Source organism: Colias eurytheme, chromosome 32 (genome assembly GCF_061535395.1).
Source record: "Colias eurytheme isolate Ceu_HAF_F1 chromosome 32, ilColEury1 Martin Lab GWU primary, whole genome shotgun sequence".
NCBI lineage: Eukaryota > Metazoa > Arthropoda > Insecta > Lepidoptera > Pieridae > Colias > Colias eurytheme.
This window is the reverse complement of record NC_143011.1, coordinates 2,665,729-2,682,740: the sequence shown is the minus strand read 5'-3', so window position 1 is coordinate 2,682,740 and position 17,012 is coordinate 2,665,729. Positions and strand designations below refer to the sequence as shown.

Genomic DNA, 17,012 nt, shown 5'->3' with positions numbered 1-17,012 from the left:
CAGACTCTAAAAATAACGAATATCGTACAAAGCGAGCAAATACTTGTCAGGTCGTAATACCCACAATTAATAAAAAATAAAATCTAAAGGCGTGCGTAGTTGCTAGCATTGAAAAAGGGAACTACATAGTAAATAATATCTTCGAATGAAACGATTCATATAATAATGATCAAACTTCACTCTGAAGTTCGTTTGATCATATATTAGTACATTTCGCATTCAAATCATTCAAAATTATTGTAAAATACACGATGAAATTCGAAAATTTAGTTAAAAACATACTTTGTATAGAACGAATTGTAAAAACGCGTTCACTCGAACTAAGTAAGTATCTAATATGATATCAATAAACTAATCTGAATTATTACTGACTCTACAATTCCTATTTTCATTAAGTATTCCAATTATCTTAATATTAGATACCCAATCTCGATTAAACGCGTTTCTATCTGTGCTTTTCCGTAAATCGTTGTTTCATTTTCGAATGTCACCTTTAAAGTAACAAAACACGGCTGACCTACCGTGTTTCGAACAAAATGCATGAAAACTTTCATTAGTAGATAGTTAAGTCTTGTATTTTAAAAGCATGCAATAATTTGTATTTCATTCAAAAACATAATTCGTTTATCGAAACGTTTTTTGCTTAAAACGGTTTCACAATGCATTTTTCTAATTATTATTTTCATTTCAATAATTAGTTACCTAGCCAAATTATTACAAACAATATTTTCGCTCCAACTCCAAGGTATCGTATTACGAGTAGGTACGAGTTAATTGTGTCTTTATGAAGTATAGTAATAAAAAAAACAAAATAAATCTCGTGTAGAGCCATTTAAATCTCGATAATTATTTCTATTAATATTACCTATAGGTACAAACTTTTAAAACTGTCAATTAATGTCAATTGCGCGGCAAATTTGTATTTTTTTTTCTTTTTGAAAATTTCATCATCTGTTGTTTTACAGTATTTTTCTATGAAAATATGTGCAGTTTACAATAAAAACTACGTATATCGAAACAATACAGCTTTGTCTGAATATTAAAATATTATGTTCTCAGTTCAATTACATTATTACTATTTTCGTACATTTCGATATCAGTTGAAAATATTGTATCATATAAAATTTTTGGTTAATGCAGCTGGTATAACAAGGTAATGCGCTTTCGTGTTTTAACTACATAATTAGTTCAATATTAATTTAGCCGTAAAATACGTTATTTTGTTATTAATTTGAATAATATTATTGTAAGGAATCTAATTCAGTGTTAGATTTTCAAAATTAGATTAAGGATAATTTGTAATAATTGAAATAAATATTTTTGGATGTACATACTGGTATTTTTATTTTATTCCCCTGTGCTCATATTATGTCATGAAACCTTTCAGTAGATACATGGACGAAATCGCAGCCAGCGCCCAGCAGCAATTAGCTATAACATACCTATAGGTATTAGGTAAGGTAATAAATAATAGCTCTATAGTTAATACGCACCTTGATACTTACCGTAGAGTTGTTTGATGTTGAATCCGTAATAAATAAAATTAACACAATACATAATTGAATGTTACTTTTGATACACAATACACACTACTTACTCAGAGGGAAATAAACGCTACCTACTATTTTTATTTGAACATAGGCTAGAATTTACTTTTTCACAAACACGTATATTTTTAAAAGCATAATATTATAGTTTATTAAATACTACATAATATTATATACAGTTTCATGAGCATAAAGGAACAACTCTTTTAGTGTCATTGGTTCAAGTGACGACATGAGACAGTTTGGCATTAATGCCGTGTTGCTATTGGTCTATTAATTGAATACTGCACGGAAACAACACACACTATTCCTTATTATTTTTAAATCGTTTTTTTCAATAAATCTGCAACAACAAATCTTTATATTTTTAAAAAAAGGTATTTATCAGTTAACTTGGGATACTAATATATTTCTATGGAAATTAACTATTTTTTGCAATAGATATTAAAAATACAGTTAACACATTAAGTGCATTTAATGATATTATACTCTTTGTTTATATAAATACAGAACGATAATTGAATCATCTAAAAAAAGCCAACAAAAAATGTTAAACTTATATTTTCTTCTTATAATTGGGTAAGTTTTTAAAAAATAACTCGTTTTTAATCTTTTTTCAAAAAAATTATCTAACTACAATAATCAAGACAATAATACTATAGTCTATAATAGTCGCATAAAAAAAAAGTATTTATAACCAGTCTTGACAATTTATGAGCGTTTTAGCCACTGTGCTTTGGTAATTTGCCTTTTTTATGGGAAAAAAATCCGCAATATCGATACTTCTTTGGTCCTGCATTTTCGTAAACATTTTATGGATACTCTGGTACCACATATTTTGAAAAAATTGGGCTATTGTCACGTAGAGTCTCTTCAAAGTGCGTGCCACAAGTCGTATTTGCATCCAAGGCACCTTCAAATCTGTGCTTAATTTTTTCATAAAATCTTTGCGGCTCATTGTATTTTATTTATTTATTTTTTTTATTTTTTATTGTGTGATAGGGAAGCGCTTGACCACGATCTCGCCTAATGGTAAGCTGAGATGTGGCCTATGATGGAGCGCGCTTCCCTAGAAGGAAGCATTAGCATTTATCTACATTATTTTGATATTATATGATATAGAAATTGTTAAAATTCTATATCATGCCGTAAAATATCGCCACTGACCACCTATAACTTTTCCTGTATTAACTGAACATACAGGAATATGGTTTTCGGGCTTCTCTTATCTCTTTATAGTGCTTGTATCCTCAATGTATACCACCATGACATTGTGGCGTTGCCACTTTTATTATCTATATTTTATTATCTGTGGCGTTCCGAAACGGAACGCACTTGATCGAATTTTAAATTGATTCGACGATAGTGAAAATGATTCACTAGGACAATAGTTAATACGCAAAACGCAATACGCAGTTGATACGTATTTAATACCAATACTCAATGATTGTCTCCTGCTAACCTGTACAGACTAGACTCATTGTGGTGACTGGTGAAACATTGTATAGCATTAACAACATAGTACTGTATTATTGAAAGATCGATTAAAGGTTTATTTTACAATCTACGGCTTTCATTATACATGGGTAACAAAACCCCATAACATATTCGGTTTTACTCCGGACAACATCTTCAGCCACCCAATCCCTTTGCTTGAAGTCCAAATCCAGCGGAGGACAATAATCGTCATTTACTAAAATTGAAGGTTTTTCGTCCTAGTATAAAAGTTGTCTGGATCCCATTTTATACTCAATCTATAGTATAATACTATAGATATCATGTGAAACGTGACTTGGAAAAAAATCATTCAAATAAATCACAAAATAAAAATTTGAAACAATTTTAAAAGTTACGAAAAGCCCAATTATACGTCAAAATGACGCACAACATCCTCTTTACAACCAAATGGCGGAATTTACATGGATGAGCCAACTATGTACTGCTAGGTCTCGACGGCTAATGAGTTGATTCTGGATTTTGCAGCGATTCGATGGTAAATATAGAAGAGTTCATACGTCAAATTTACGTAGATTGGACTTCTAGGGTTAAATGCATAAATACCTAAATGATGTTTTGTTTTTATTATCTAATAACGATAAAAAAACCCGTTGATTTCATTCGTTTTTCAAGCTACGTGCATAGTTTTTCCACTAAAAAGCCTCAATTGAGTCATAAAGTACACAAATTTCAAGCATAATAAGTCACATCATTTCTATAAAACCAAAACTGGCAATAATATAAGTCGTGTTGTGCGATTATGAACATAGTGCATAAGGGCATAAGTCGTTATATAGCTAACTTAATTGTCTTACCATTTAACAATACCTCAGTCATGAACCACAGATCCTCGCACTCCGATTCCCAATTTTGAATGCGATACGATGGAGTGTCGCGTGATATTGCAAAAAGTATTGTTATCGAGGGTACTTATAAAATTACTTAAAATTAATTAAGTTTAGGTAAGTTGATATTCAACTAATAATCCATCGTGCTATTATCTCGAATAGCCTCCTGGATAAGCAGGTAATTATTAAATAATTAAATAAACAATTATATACCAATAAAATAACCATTGTGACCTATTTATTTACAATTATGTATATGTAATGAAGTAACATTTAATAAACTACTTATATGCTTTTAAAATTCCGTAAAATTATCATAATTACATATATAAACTTCGGAGATCATAATTATATCTCTGGACTACTGGGTTTTTCTACTGCATTTAATTCTACTGATTCTTTGTCAATAGTATCAGATTTCGGGGCATCACACCCTCTTCGATCTGCCGATATAATTTCCTTCATTTTTTTCTCTAACTCCTGATAAAACTCTTCTGGGTCATCGTCATCTTTTCTTTTAGGTACCACTTCAATATTTAGCTCTGGTAAAGATTCACTCGAGTCAGTACTGCTGCGTCGCTCTCGCGATTCTGATGAGGGAGATAACCCTGAAAGTAAATGAACAATGATTTAGTTATTATACCTTTTCTTTATTTTTCCGATCGCATTGGAATCACTACATAGTATAAAACAAAGTCGCTTTCTCTGTCCCTATGTCCCTTTGTACGCTTAAATCTTTGAAACTACGCAACGGATTTTGATGCGGTTTTTTTAATAGATAGAGTGATTCAAGAGGAAGGTGTATATGTATAATAATTAAATTAAATAGTGGAGAAGTACTGTTATTTTTGAGGTTTCTAATGTGATGCCGTAAATAATTACATTTTTTCCTCTTACCTACATTGCAAACGCAGGCTAAACCCTACGAGTTTTATCAAAATAATGTACTAAGTATTGAAAAGGTCTACAGAAAAGTCCGTGATGGTATATATTATGTCTATCTCTTATGGATAACCCACAATAACTTTCTTTTGTCATTTACTTTAAAAATTGCGGGACGTAGCGTTTGCGGCGGTACCGGCCGGCCGCCATTGCACCCGTGCGAAGCCGGGGCGGGTAGCTAGTTTATATATAAAGAATAGTTTATGTTCAAACATAAACTACAAGTATCTTTTGCACATGATATCCCTCATAGAAGTGGACTTCATCACAGGGCCGTAGCTAGTCGAATTTGAGGTAGGGCAGCGGTTCATCATCATTATCTCCAGCAAAATTAGCCATAAGAGGTTAAAAAATACTAATAGCAGTACAGGCTTCTATTTTGATAAAATAAATATTGTCTCAACTTACTTGGTTCCTCCTCAAAATATTCTTCATTACTTAAGCGCGACATATTTAATTAATAGAGTTTTGTTTGATTTAACAATTAAATGAGATTATCGTGTTTAAAAAAATACTCTTGAAGAGGGTAGACGTGAATTAAAAGAATTCTAATTACGATGATCTGGGATCAGGAGTTGCCATTTGAAAAAAAAAGAAGAAGAAGAAGAATTACGATGATAGTCATGCCTAAACTGTGAACACGAAATGAAATGAGATAACTAAATAAACATTTAATTAAGTGTACAAATTGTATTTATCCATATAAAAATTCGCCAGTGTGATTCGTTTTTGGTTCAAGCAGTCACAAAATTCATCGATTTACCTATACTTTATATAATTATCTGTGTTCAGAGTATTCGGCCTGATTACCGGCTGTATGCCTATTTACCTAATATGTAGTATAAAAAATTGTCCCTGGAGTAGCATAAATGGCGAAAAATCGCCTACGTTGGCAACACTGATTAAAAACAAAAATTAGCATCAAACTTGTGTTTAGCTATCGGTTTAAATGTGTGGGTTTGGCGACAGTGGTTTTCATATTAATAATTATGACACTATAGCACTTCTATTTGTTTTAATTGCTCCGAGGTTTTTACTGTTCTGTGCCCGAGACCAGTGTTGCCAGCAAGACTAACATAAAATTTGCTAAATGGCTGTTAAAATTTTGCCAAAATTTTGCTAAAGGATTTATAATTAAGCTAAATATTTTGCTAAAAATTTTTAATGTCAAATAAAACGACATTTTACTTAAAATTTTATATATCCAACACATTTATTTACACATAATATGTAAATAATGACATCATAAATAATAACATCTCTTATTCGAGTGTGTTATTATCAAATAAAATATTAATATCTTGGTCTTCATCCGCAGCCGATAATGTTGACGTAGACGTGGAAGCCTCATTGCCAAGACTATATATTTCCTTGGTGCCTATAGAGCGCAGTACATTATCCGGAACTGTGTAAGAGTAGCAGCATTTTCCTGCCCTCTTTAGGTCGAATCTTATGTATAAAATGGCATTTAAAGTTTTTACCGATAAACGGTTGCGAAGCTTAGTTTTGACGACATTCATTTGGCTAAAAACACGTTCTATTTCCGCGTTGGAATGTGGTAGTGATAATAATGATATTGCCAGCTGTGATAAATCTGCAAAAGGGTTATTACCAGCTGCGTCTTTATAATCCATTACTTCATTCCAGAATTCCAAGGTGGAAGTTGTGCATGTCCATGAAATGTCGACTAAATTTACGTATGCAAGGTAGCAAAACTGTAGTTGGTTTCATATGGTTTAACTTTTATTATATTATAATATTTTATATGCTAAAAAATAAGCTATATGCTAGACAACAAATAAAAATGCTAAACAATGTAAAAATATGCTAAATTTAGCATAAATTATGCCAAATTGGCAACACTGCCCGAGACGTTACTCTAGAAATCGAAATCTGACATCAGTAATCGAATGCAGTGAATAAAAATCATCATAATAATAAATGCGTTGTGTTTTTTTATTATACTTGCCCTTTTTTTGCTCCTTAAATTTACGAAAGAAAGTATACTACTTTAAAAGGGATTCGCTTGATGAATTTTAAAATTGACATGTGTATCAAGTTCGAGCGACACATGTTTCTAGTCAGTATCGATTAATTCACTATAATCGATGTTTCACTTTCTAAGCAGGTTACCTCTCTTCGAAGATAAATTTGATAGACGTCAAAATTCAAATCAATGTTGCGTACCTACAAGTTGCGACTTGCGTATTTTGGCTGTTTGGGCGTTTGGCATGGTTTTAACAGTTGACTGTTGAAGATTATGAAAACAAAGAAAATAATAAGGTTGATGGTTCATAATAATTTCATATCGCCGATCTTCTCATTACAGAAAGTGCATATATTGCTATTAATTATGTTCAGTCTTGCAAGGTGTGAAGTGATTTATTGGTTTATTGTGGCCAAATCTTAATCTGTTGATTGTGATGATAAACTCACGACTAGTTACATCCAGCTCATCATACCAAGGTCTTCTCTGTAAATCTTCTTGAATATTTCCATACCATTTTCCTTTAAATTTCTGATCCTACTTCCAGAATTCTAACCACGTACTATTTAACGAGACATTTACATCGGAATACTCTTTACTACTCTTTCAAATAAACTCACCCGCAATTTTTTACTTTTTGTCAAGGTGTACAAGTTTATAATATTATTCTAAAACGTTAGAAGTGAATTGTAAATCCTTTGAAATAAATGTATCTAAATCTAATTTACTTTTTGGTTCTTATTTGATTAACTTTTCATCTGGGATTGTTAATATATTATATAATATAAAAATTTGTGTGATTTATTGGTAGGTATACTATCTGCACACCTTACTCTTTCAAATAAAGAAATAAGTAATTACTTATGTATTCAAATTCACATTGGCGTCCATATATTCTGTGCCTCCAGTGAATAAGGGAATAACTCAAAAACAGCACTTTTCAGGAGAGACAAAAAACTATATATCAATACTAAATCTTTATTAATTCAAAATTTTAAGCTTGTATGTGTAAGATATGATGTTAGACTATATTTTTACATATGAACACATGTTGTAACAACCCCAGAAATATACTTTTTTCGTGTTTTTTTGTAGTTGTGGCCTTATGAACGAGTACTTCATGGAATAACTCAATGTATTCACATAATTTTTTTTTTACTCTTTGCAATATAACGACTTATGCCCTTATGCACTATGTTCATAATCGCACAACACGACTTATATTATTGCCAGTTTTGGTTTTATAGAAATGATGTGACTTATTATGCTTGAAATTTGTGTACTTTATGACTCAATTGAGGCTTTTTAGTGGAAACACTATGCACGTAGCTTGAAAAACGAATGAAATCAACGGGTTTTTTTTATCGTTATTAGATAATAAAAACAAAACATCATTTAGGTATTTATGCATTTAACCCTAGAAGTCCAATCTACGTAAATTTGACGTATGAACTCTTCTATATTTACCATCGAATCGCTGCAAAATCCAGAACCAACTTATTAGCCGTCGAGACCTAGCAGTACATAGTTGGCTCATCCATGTAAATTCCGCCATTTGGTTGTAAAGAGGATGTTGTGCGTCATTTTGACGTATAATTGGGCTTTTCGTAACTTTTAAAATTGTTTCAAATTTTTATTTTGTGATTTATTTGAATGATTTTTTTCCAAGTCACGTTTCACATGATATCTATAGTATTATACTATAGATTGAGTATAAAATGGGATCCAGACAACTTTTATACTAGGACGAAAAACCTTCAATTTTAGTAAATGACGATTATTGTCCTCCGCTGGATTTGGACTTCAAGCAAAGGGATTGGGTGGCTGAAGATGTTGTCCGGAGTAAAACCGAATATGTTATGGGGTTTTGTTACCCATGTATAATGAAAGTCGTAGATTGTAAAATAAACCTTTAATCGATCTTTCAATAATACAGTACTATGTTGTTAATGCTATACAATGTTTCACCAGTCACCACAATGAGTCTAGTCTGTACAGGTTAGCAGCAGACAATCATTGAGTATTGGTATTAAATACGTATCAACTGCGTATTGCGTTTTGCGTATTAACTATTGTCCTAGTGAATCATTTTCACTATCGTCGAATCAATTTAAAATTCGATCAAGTGCGTTCCGTTTCGGAACGCCACAGATAATAAAATATAGATAATAAAAGTGGCAACGCCACAATGTCATGGTGGTATACATTGAGGCCGCGAATGCCATATGTGATTTCACTAAGCCCATCATCACACACGCATTCCACCGAATGCCAACTCTGGCTTTTCACTAAGCCCAACAACACACACGCATTCCTCCGAATGCAAACTCTGGCTTTTCACTAAGCCCCACAACAAACCTCATGTTTGTTCCACACGCATTCCTCCGAATGCCGAGTCCCACGGACTCCCATATTCCAATGGTCTCTCCAAGACCCAACCTCCGCCAGCGTCACCCGCGCACCGCGCATCCACGGTTTACTATAAGCAGCTATCTGTACTCCTAATAGCAGACGCCGGCTTCAACGGACTACGGTAATACCGCGCATCCACGGTTTACTATAAGCAGCCATAACCCCTTATAGCAGACACCGACTTCAACGGACTACGGCTACGAAATGACTACTGGCACACTCTGACCAATCGAACTAAGATTCACCGCTATCACTCAACTCAAATTCAAGTTTCAAACATTAATCAACTTCAAGTGGTACTTGGCCCTCAGGCATCCTCAGTATATTAACAAAGTGAAGTTACCCGAACATTGTATAAACAACATCTGTCTTTTCAAAGTGATTATTGGTGTTTAGTATTTCAATAGCTCAACAGTTAAAAAAAAAGAGAAATCTTATCTGAACTGAATATTACTCATCCAACCGAATATTAAAACTCTAGGTATCTTCTATACAGCCATACTGACAATCATGCGTCCCCGTACGCCATTTCTCACACTACATTACTACGGTAATTCATCTCGGGATACCAAAATAACTACCATCCTGCCTCGGCCCACACTGACCTTACAGGGTTACCATACTGCCGCGGTCCTCCTGACCGGTCAGAACACACATCTACTATCCTGGACCTCATGCCAGATAGAACACCACAATCCTTCGATGAACTACATTACCATCACAATATTATTTCACGCAACACACATTTACTTCACAACGTACGAGACAACACAACTATCAGTATGCTACAACTCTACTCAACTAGAACTCTACTGAACTATACCTCCCAAATCTATCATTGTGCTAGCCTGTGCAGCTTGCTCAAATGTTAACAGCAGTTTTATTTTGTTGTTATGATCATTAACAAACAAATGTGACAACAGCACAAAAATAACATCTTAAAAAGTTTAAAACGAATAATTCGTAACTGAACCGCAGAAAACACTCAAAAAGTGGTGAAAGCTTATTCTCAACTGAATATTTACCAACTTGAATTTAAAGTAATCATGTGATAACATAATATCTGCCTACAAAAAAAAATCGCGAGAAACCCTTCAAAACTTTTTTTTATCGGCAAATTTGCATATGGCTAAATTCCTTAACGTTATGTTTACTTTTGAAAACTCAACTTAAAACAATTAATAAGTGTATACTATAAGCAGCTATAAGCAGCATCTGTGAATCTAATATCGAACGGCAAAAGGGCTGAGCTAAATTTTAGTTTCAACGTAATAAGAATGAACTACTCAACAACTACTGTACAACTACCTAATTGATGTATTCAGTTGATGTCAAACTGCAGCTAGTCACAAAAACTATTATCAAGAAATTACATTAAATGCACACAATGTAAATCGATTAGGTACTATCGAATACTCCACGTTTAGGACTTATTTGAAGCTAAAAACCAAAAAAAATGTGTGCGTGTGCTACGCGTACGTGTACACACGTAAGAAATGAAACTTCTTTTTGACCTTATTTTTTCAAAAAATAATTGATAGGGATAAGAAAAAAAATGTATGCGTGTACTAGAGTACACACGTAAGAAGTGAAACTTCTTTATGACCTTAAAAATGTCACGAGTATGGCGTAACGCAAAAATGTCACGCGTACGGCGTAACGCAAAAATGTCACGCTTACGGCGTAACGCAAAAATGTTACACTAAATTTTTGTCCAACCCCGATAAAGAAGTTTCACTTCAAAAACTTTCAGAAAACCTGGATGGGTTTTTCTTTTCTCTATTCAATTAAACAGACATTATCTGACGACAGTATGTAAACTGTAAAGGCGCTATTAACCTTAAGATTATTTCCAGTTTTTTTTTTTTTAAGTCTTAATATCTTAACATTTAACGTACCCTAACGTTGATGGGATAGTTCTTAATTTTAAAGCAATCTAATGTACTAAAACCAAATGTAGATTCCAAAGATTTATCTTACGCTAGATGTTTATTTGAACACACGCTAATTATCTGTGACATTGTATTATGAACTGCCTAAATAAGGACCCAATAAATTCTCTGTAAAAATTCAAAACTAAATGCCTCGATTTACCTTTTATTCGATAAAACTAAATCTGCAACATTTCATAAAACTTCATATCGTAAAACTGTATACTGTGAATTGTTCACAACTTTATTTTAAGAAATTACCTCAAATATCACCTTAAATAAAACCTACGAAAAGTTTTTTTTTAAACCTCAAATGCACTAGTTAAGGCATTACTTTTCGTTTTTAATCGAATAGCAATAAGGCTGTCTTTGTGTAGCAATTAATTGCTATTTGTCAAGGGTTATAGCCTAAAAAACCAACGCAGGTAGTTTAAGAAATTAATGCGGGTAGTCAAGAAACTAACGCGGGTAGTTAAGAAACTAATTTGAAAGTAATTCGCATACTGTTTTTGTTCTGATACACGGACAAGTGAATGTTTATTGTTTACGTTCGATTGAAGGATCTGGATGCAGTGTACCAATTAATGTGCTTTCTTTGTTAGTGTTAGCTCACAAAATAACAAACATTAAAGCAATTCGTTACTTAATTTATCTTGATGGCAGTGCTTACGCCACAAAGTATTTTTTAAAATTACGTGAATTACCTACTAATGTAAACCCGTCCCTGAATAAGTGAAATAGGTACTGTTAATTTATCACTGCGTAAATAAGTTGAGTTAAATGTAATGCAATAAGATTAAACTATACACTGGTCTTGTAGGTTACAACTTTTAACAAAATCTGTAATCATTACATTCGGTACAGCCTGTAAATTAGCGATGTTTTTGTGCAGCATTTTGCCGAGGCTGTGACCATTTTCCTCAATTAATTTTAAAATAAATTTTGTAACTAATGTTTTTGGCAATAAATTTCTTTTTCTTTCGAATAAGTTGCTTGAAGTTACTACATTTTGAAAACCTACTTTCTTTATCTTACTGTACACTCAAAGTGGAATGTTATCTACTGACCGGTTTTGTATGAGATTGAAGGATAGTTGCACGACACGTCGACACGTCGCTCTGGTTCCGGTGATCTCAGGCTCGACGTGTTGATGGTAGTGATGGTAGCGCGACGCCCGGCGTGGTATTGCGGTGCCTGGCGTGGATGTGCAACACCTGGCGTGGTGTCGCGGAGCCCAGCTTGGTGCCGCGGCGCTCAGTATGGATGCGTAATGCACCACATGGCGCAACGCATGACGCTCGACGCATGATGCTCGACGCTCGACGCATGATGCTCGAAGCCGGATGCTCGACGCGATGGCACGGTGCACGACATGACACGGCGCTGCTCTCGATGATACGATGATGCTCGCTTCCGACTTCTTGCTGTTCCCGTTGAAACTGGATCGAAGTGCCACGTGGTTGCGGCGCTTTGACTTTTAATCAGGTTATCGTATATCGTATCGAGGTTATCGTCACGTGTTTTCTCATTTGCTCGATTTGATCCCAATTCTGATGTCGGAGCAAGATGTAGATTGTGAATCTATTTTCAAGCTGTGGGCGTTGCGTTGGGTAATCGAGCAAAGAAACACCTCAAACTCAATCATTTCTTTATTTACCACCGATTCGGAAAGCAGTATCTACAGAGAAGAACCGGCAAGAAACTCTATAGTTGCTCTTTTTAATCATGTCAGTTTTACAATACAGTCATTTTAATACAATCACTTTAAATACAATCACTTTTAATAACCGTTACGTTACACATTTAAATTAAACACTAGCAAAGAAAAGGTTAACAGTTCCTAGTAGTGGAAGATCCGCAGCCTTATTAGCTAAAAATTAGCAGATAGCAAGCGACGCGCAACAGCAACGCGACAGGTTTGCGACTGGTCGCGAAACGTCAAAAAATTTCGTATTATGTAAGCTGTTGCGCCGCTGTCGCACAACATCTGCTTCCTGCGACCGATGCACTTGATTTTGTATGGAAAGCAGCGCCACTCACAATCAGGTGGCAACTGGTGGTACTACGTATGTTTGTTAAACATTAAACAATACTCGCTCTCATATTCATAACTGCGTCACATCTGTGATCTGCGTTAGCAAAAAACTAATATGAAAGTTAAGATTAAGAAACTTGTGAAGTGGATGGATCCCAGCATGACCACTCCAGGGATTTTTTTTGCGATAACCCTTGTAAGTGGGTCTTGTCACATAAACAACGTAATATATTATTACTGGGATATGGGAAAGGTATTCAGTAGGTTCGTGAATGTGATTTGTCGTGGTTTGTGCTCAGCGGTGAATATTAGTGTTACAATTTTCGTAATTTTGCACAAGTAGGTAAGTCTAACTCTTTGTTTATGAAGGCGCTAGTTACAATATATGCATTAAACGTTACTTATTTACTCACAAAATATTGTGAATTTTTCAGTTGAAAAAAATGGAACACCGAGTTTCCAAGTCTCAATTAGAGGACCTCCTTAATTATTTAATGGAGCATCAGGCTCTGGCCAAAGGCGTTGGTTTGGGTCCACGATCGAAAGAAACAGTCGATCGCCAGTGGGAAGAACTAGCTTCCAAATTAAACGCCCATGGCAGTGGTGCCTCAAAATCTGGATATCGCTGGAAACGTGTAAGTATATTTGATAAATAATTATTTATTTGCTATTTCTATACAATTTGAATCCTTTTTGCTCATATTTCTAACACATCACTTGATTTCACACCGCCATGTGTGTATTTTTACACCACAGAAAATAGAAATACTAAATAGCTGTCTATACCAGCTGCCTACTTGCATTTTTAGTACATCAATTCCATATTGATGCATAAAATTATAGTTTATAAAAGGTTAAAAAAAAGTTTATATAAACTACTTATATATAATATATATATAACTATATATATATATATATATATATATATATATATATATATATATATATATATATATATATATATATATATATATATATGTCACGGCTAAAGGTAGGTGAGAACATAAACTTAAGATTAGCCGGCTAAACTTAGGTTTATTTTCGACGAGGTGTTAATGTTAGTTTGTTCTATCTTTAGCCGGCTAAACTTAAGTGTAACCGCAGGCCCGTGGCTAAAAATGTCGGGGTGGGTAGATTTGGTTAGCGCCGGGCCGGTGGAGGGCTTGAGGGGCCCGCACAGTGCCAGAAAACACTCGCCCTGTTCCTTACATGTATTATAGTAACCAAATCTACCCACCCCGACTCAGGGCAGAAAGCTGGTGGCTAGGTTAGGTTAGGTTAGAACTCTTAAGACCCGCACGAGCCGAGCGAGCGCAGCGAGCGTGCTGCGGCAGCAGCCGGCGAAGTGCCAGAAAACACTCGCCCTGTTCCTTACATGTATTATAGTAACCAAATCTACCCACCCCGACATTTTTAGCCACGGGCCTGCGGTTACACTTAAGTTTAGCCGGCTAAAGATAGAACAAACTAACATTAACACCTCGTCGAAAATAAACCTAAGTTTAGCCGGCTAATCTTAAGTTTATGTTCTCACCTACCTTTAGCCGTAACATATATATATTAAGAGCTGTGGGTTTCAAACAAATAAATTTAAATAAGCTTGCATGCATTATGCTTACAGTATTGGGCTGACCTGAAGCATAAGGTAAAGGCGAGGGCATCAGCCCAAAGACGGGCAGCTTCTGGCACTGGTGGTGGGCCGGCTTGTAAAGACGACTTATCAGAAATTGATAAAAAGGTGTTGGCCATTATTGGAGAGGGTGCTGCATATGGAGATACTCAGCATAGAGTGCCAGCATTTGTAAGAGAAAAAAAATAGTCTTTTATCCTTGAAATTAATATGTAATGATTATAATCATATTTTTGCATTGCAGCCTATACCAACACCAAGTACCTCCTCGGCCATCTATGAGGATATAGCAACTGAATGTGTAGAGATAACCATAGGTAAACAGACATTTATTTTAACCAACTTCGGAGTGAAAAAAAATCTGTTACTTAAGTATATAATTTATCCAAAACCCTTTCAATTTTAGAGTCTTCTCCACCACCACCAGCCAGTGAACGGCTCATAGATATTGGGCAGACCACAACGCCAATATCACCATCAACGAGAGGAAATACTGGTAAAGTTAGTTAGTTGAGCTTATACTATCTACATTACATAAATAATATAAGAAAAACATACCTACATAAACAATCAGTTGTTATTATATGTAACTCTTAACAATTTAGGTAAAATTTGGTATTTACATAGAGATTTATATTGAACTAGCTTTCCACCCGCGGCATCGCCCGCGCAGTCAAAGAAAAACCCGCATAGTTCCTGTTCCCGTGGGATTTCCGGAATAAAACCTATCCTATGTCCCGGGGTAAAAAGTAGCCTATGTCTTTTCTCGGGTATCAAAATATCTCTATACCAAATTTAATGCAAATTGGTTTAGTAGTTAAGGCGTGATTGCGTAACAGACAGACAGACAGAGTTACTTTCGCATGTATAATATTTATTATATATTATATTGTTTTAAACCTGACAAATGATTCAAATATTTCAAAATTGCAAACATACTGTTGCTTCAAAATATCCTATCTTATTAGTTTCAGATAGAGTGCAGGCACCGGCTTCTGCTGACCCTAACAGGACGCGGGGTCCTAGATCAAATGCTGGTCAGATATAGTTCTAATTGTCACTTTTATTTTTTAATATTTTTGATGTCAGAAGTCAGAACTATCGACTGGTTGAACAAATTTTAATTTTTCTTTTTTTTTACTTGAAAGCTGGTGGTGCTTCCTATGAACTGAAAGTTGAAATACGAATGCTTTAAATTATTTAGTTGTAATTATAATATTTTTTTCTTTACAGATAGTCCAGTGTCACGGCGACTACCCAGGAGCTCTATTAGGAGCCGCAATATATCTGATCTCAGGACTCGTCAAAGAGTTGACCCGTCTTGGATCGTTGATATGGAAAATAGACGGATCGACGCGGAGCAGAAGCTGGTAGATGCAATGATGATAATTGCAGAGGCTAGGAGGGACGAGTTAGATATATCGCGCAGACAACTAGCCCTTACAGAGACTCTGGCTCAGGCGCTGCGCGAACTAACCAATGTATTAAAAAATTGTTTAGAAAATAAATAACATTTATTTTATTTAATTGTTTGTGTTATCATTATTTTAATTCCAAATTCATTATTTTTGACATTAAGTATTCAAAATCTGATTAATTATTATTCACATTCTATATTGTGACATTTTTCTCATTCACATTTTTAAAATTGTTTTATTTGAAAATATTTCATTTTTTTTACTAAGTAATATAGTTACTAATATTTGAAATATCTGATATAAAAAATTGAATTAATTTACACAAGTGAAATATGAAGGTAGAAGGTACATACCTAAGGTTTCAGTACACATTGACTTATACATAGACATGTTTATTGCATCACACAATCACACCACAAAAATAGAAAGGTTCAGTACACAAGATAATCATTATATTTATAATCTAAACATAATCTAAATCTTCTAATAATCTAAAAATTGTAAAACTAAAAATAAGTAACCAAATAATAACGATACAATAATAACCAGAAAAAATTTAAATAATTATTACAATTACATATTATATGCCCAAACTAAACTCTTAAATTTAAAATAATATCATCAGTGAACAGTATTAAATTAACTACTTATTATCATAAACTACTTTTGCTATGTATAATATTTTTATCTCTACACAATTATTAGTAAGTACCTACAGATAGTTCAAGTACATTCTTTTTGAATAAGGTGCTTCCTCACAATCTA

At 34.0% G+C, this 17,012-nt stretch overlaps 1 protein-coding gene across 1 annotated transcript; it reads left to right on the top strand.

Moving 5' to 3' along the window:
• The first annotated feature begins 13,027 nt into the window (after positions 1-13,027).
• On the top strand, positions 13,028-16,351 carry LOC149895150 (uncharacterized). Its single transcript, XM_090119253.1, has 7 exons — positions 13,028-13,395; positions 13,634-13,834; positions 14,821-15,000; positions 15,074-15,146; positions 15,236-15,325; positions 15,798-15,866; positions 16,063-16,351. The coding sequence occupies exons 1-7, from the start codon at positions 13,315-13,317 to the stop codon at positions 16,338-16,340; spliced, it is 972 nt and encodes a 323-aa protein (XP_089975379.1). The 5' UTR covers positions 13,028-13,314; the 3' UTR covers positions 16,341-16,351.
• Positions 16,352-17,012: the final 661 nt, after the last annotated feature.

Bases quoted from the DNA above. Each gene is read 5' to 3' on its own strand.
- LOC149895150 (XM_090119253.1), top strand. From the start codon at position 13,315: ATGAAAGTTAAGATTAAGAAACTTGTGAAGTGGATGGATCCCAGCATG. The intron at 13,396-13,633 runs GTAAGTGGGTCT...TGAATTTTTCAG, and splicing joins TTTTTTTTGCGATAACCCTT to TTGAAAAAAATGGAACACCG. The intron at 13,835-14,820 runs GTAAGTATATTT...TTATGCTTACAG, and splicing joins CTGGATATCGCTGGAAACGT to TATTGGGCTGACCTGAAGCA.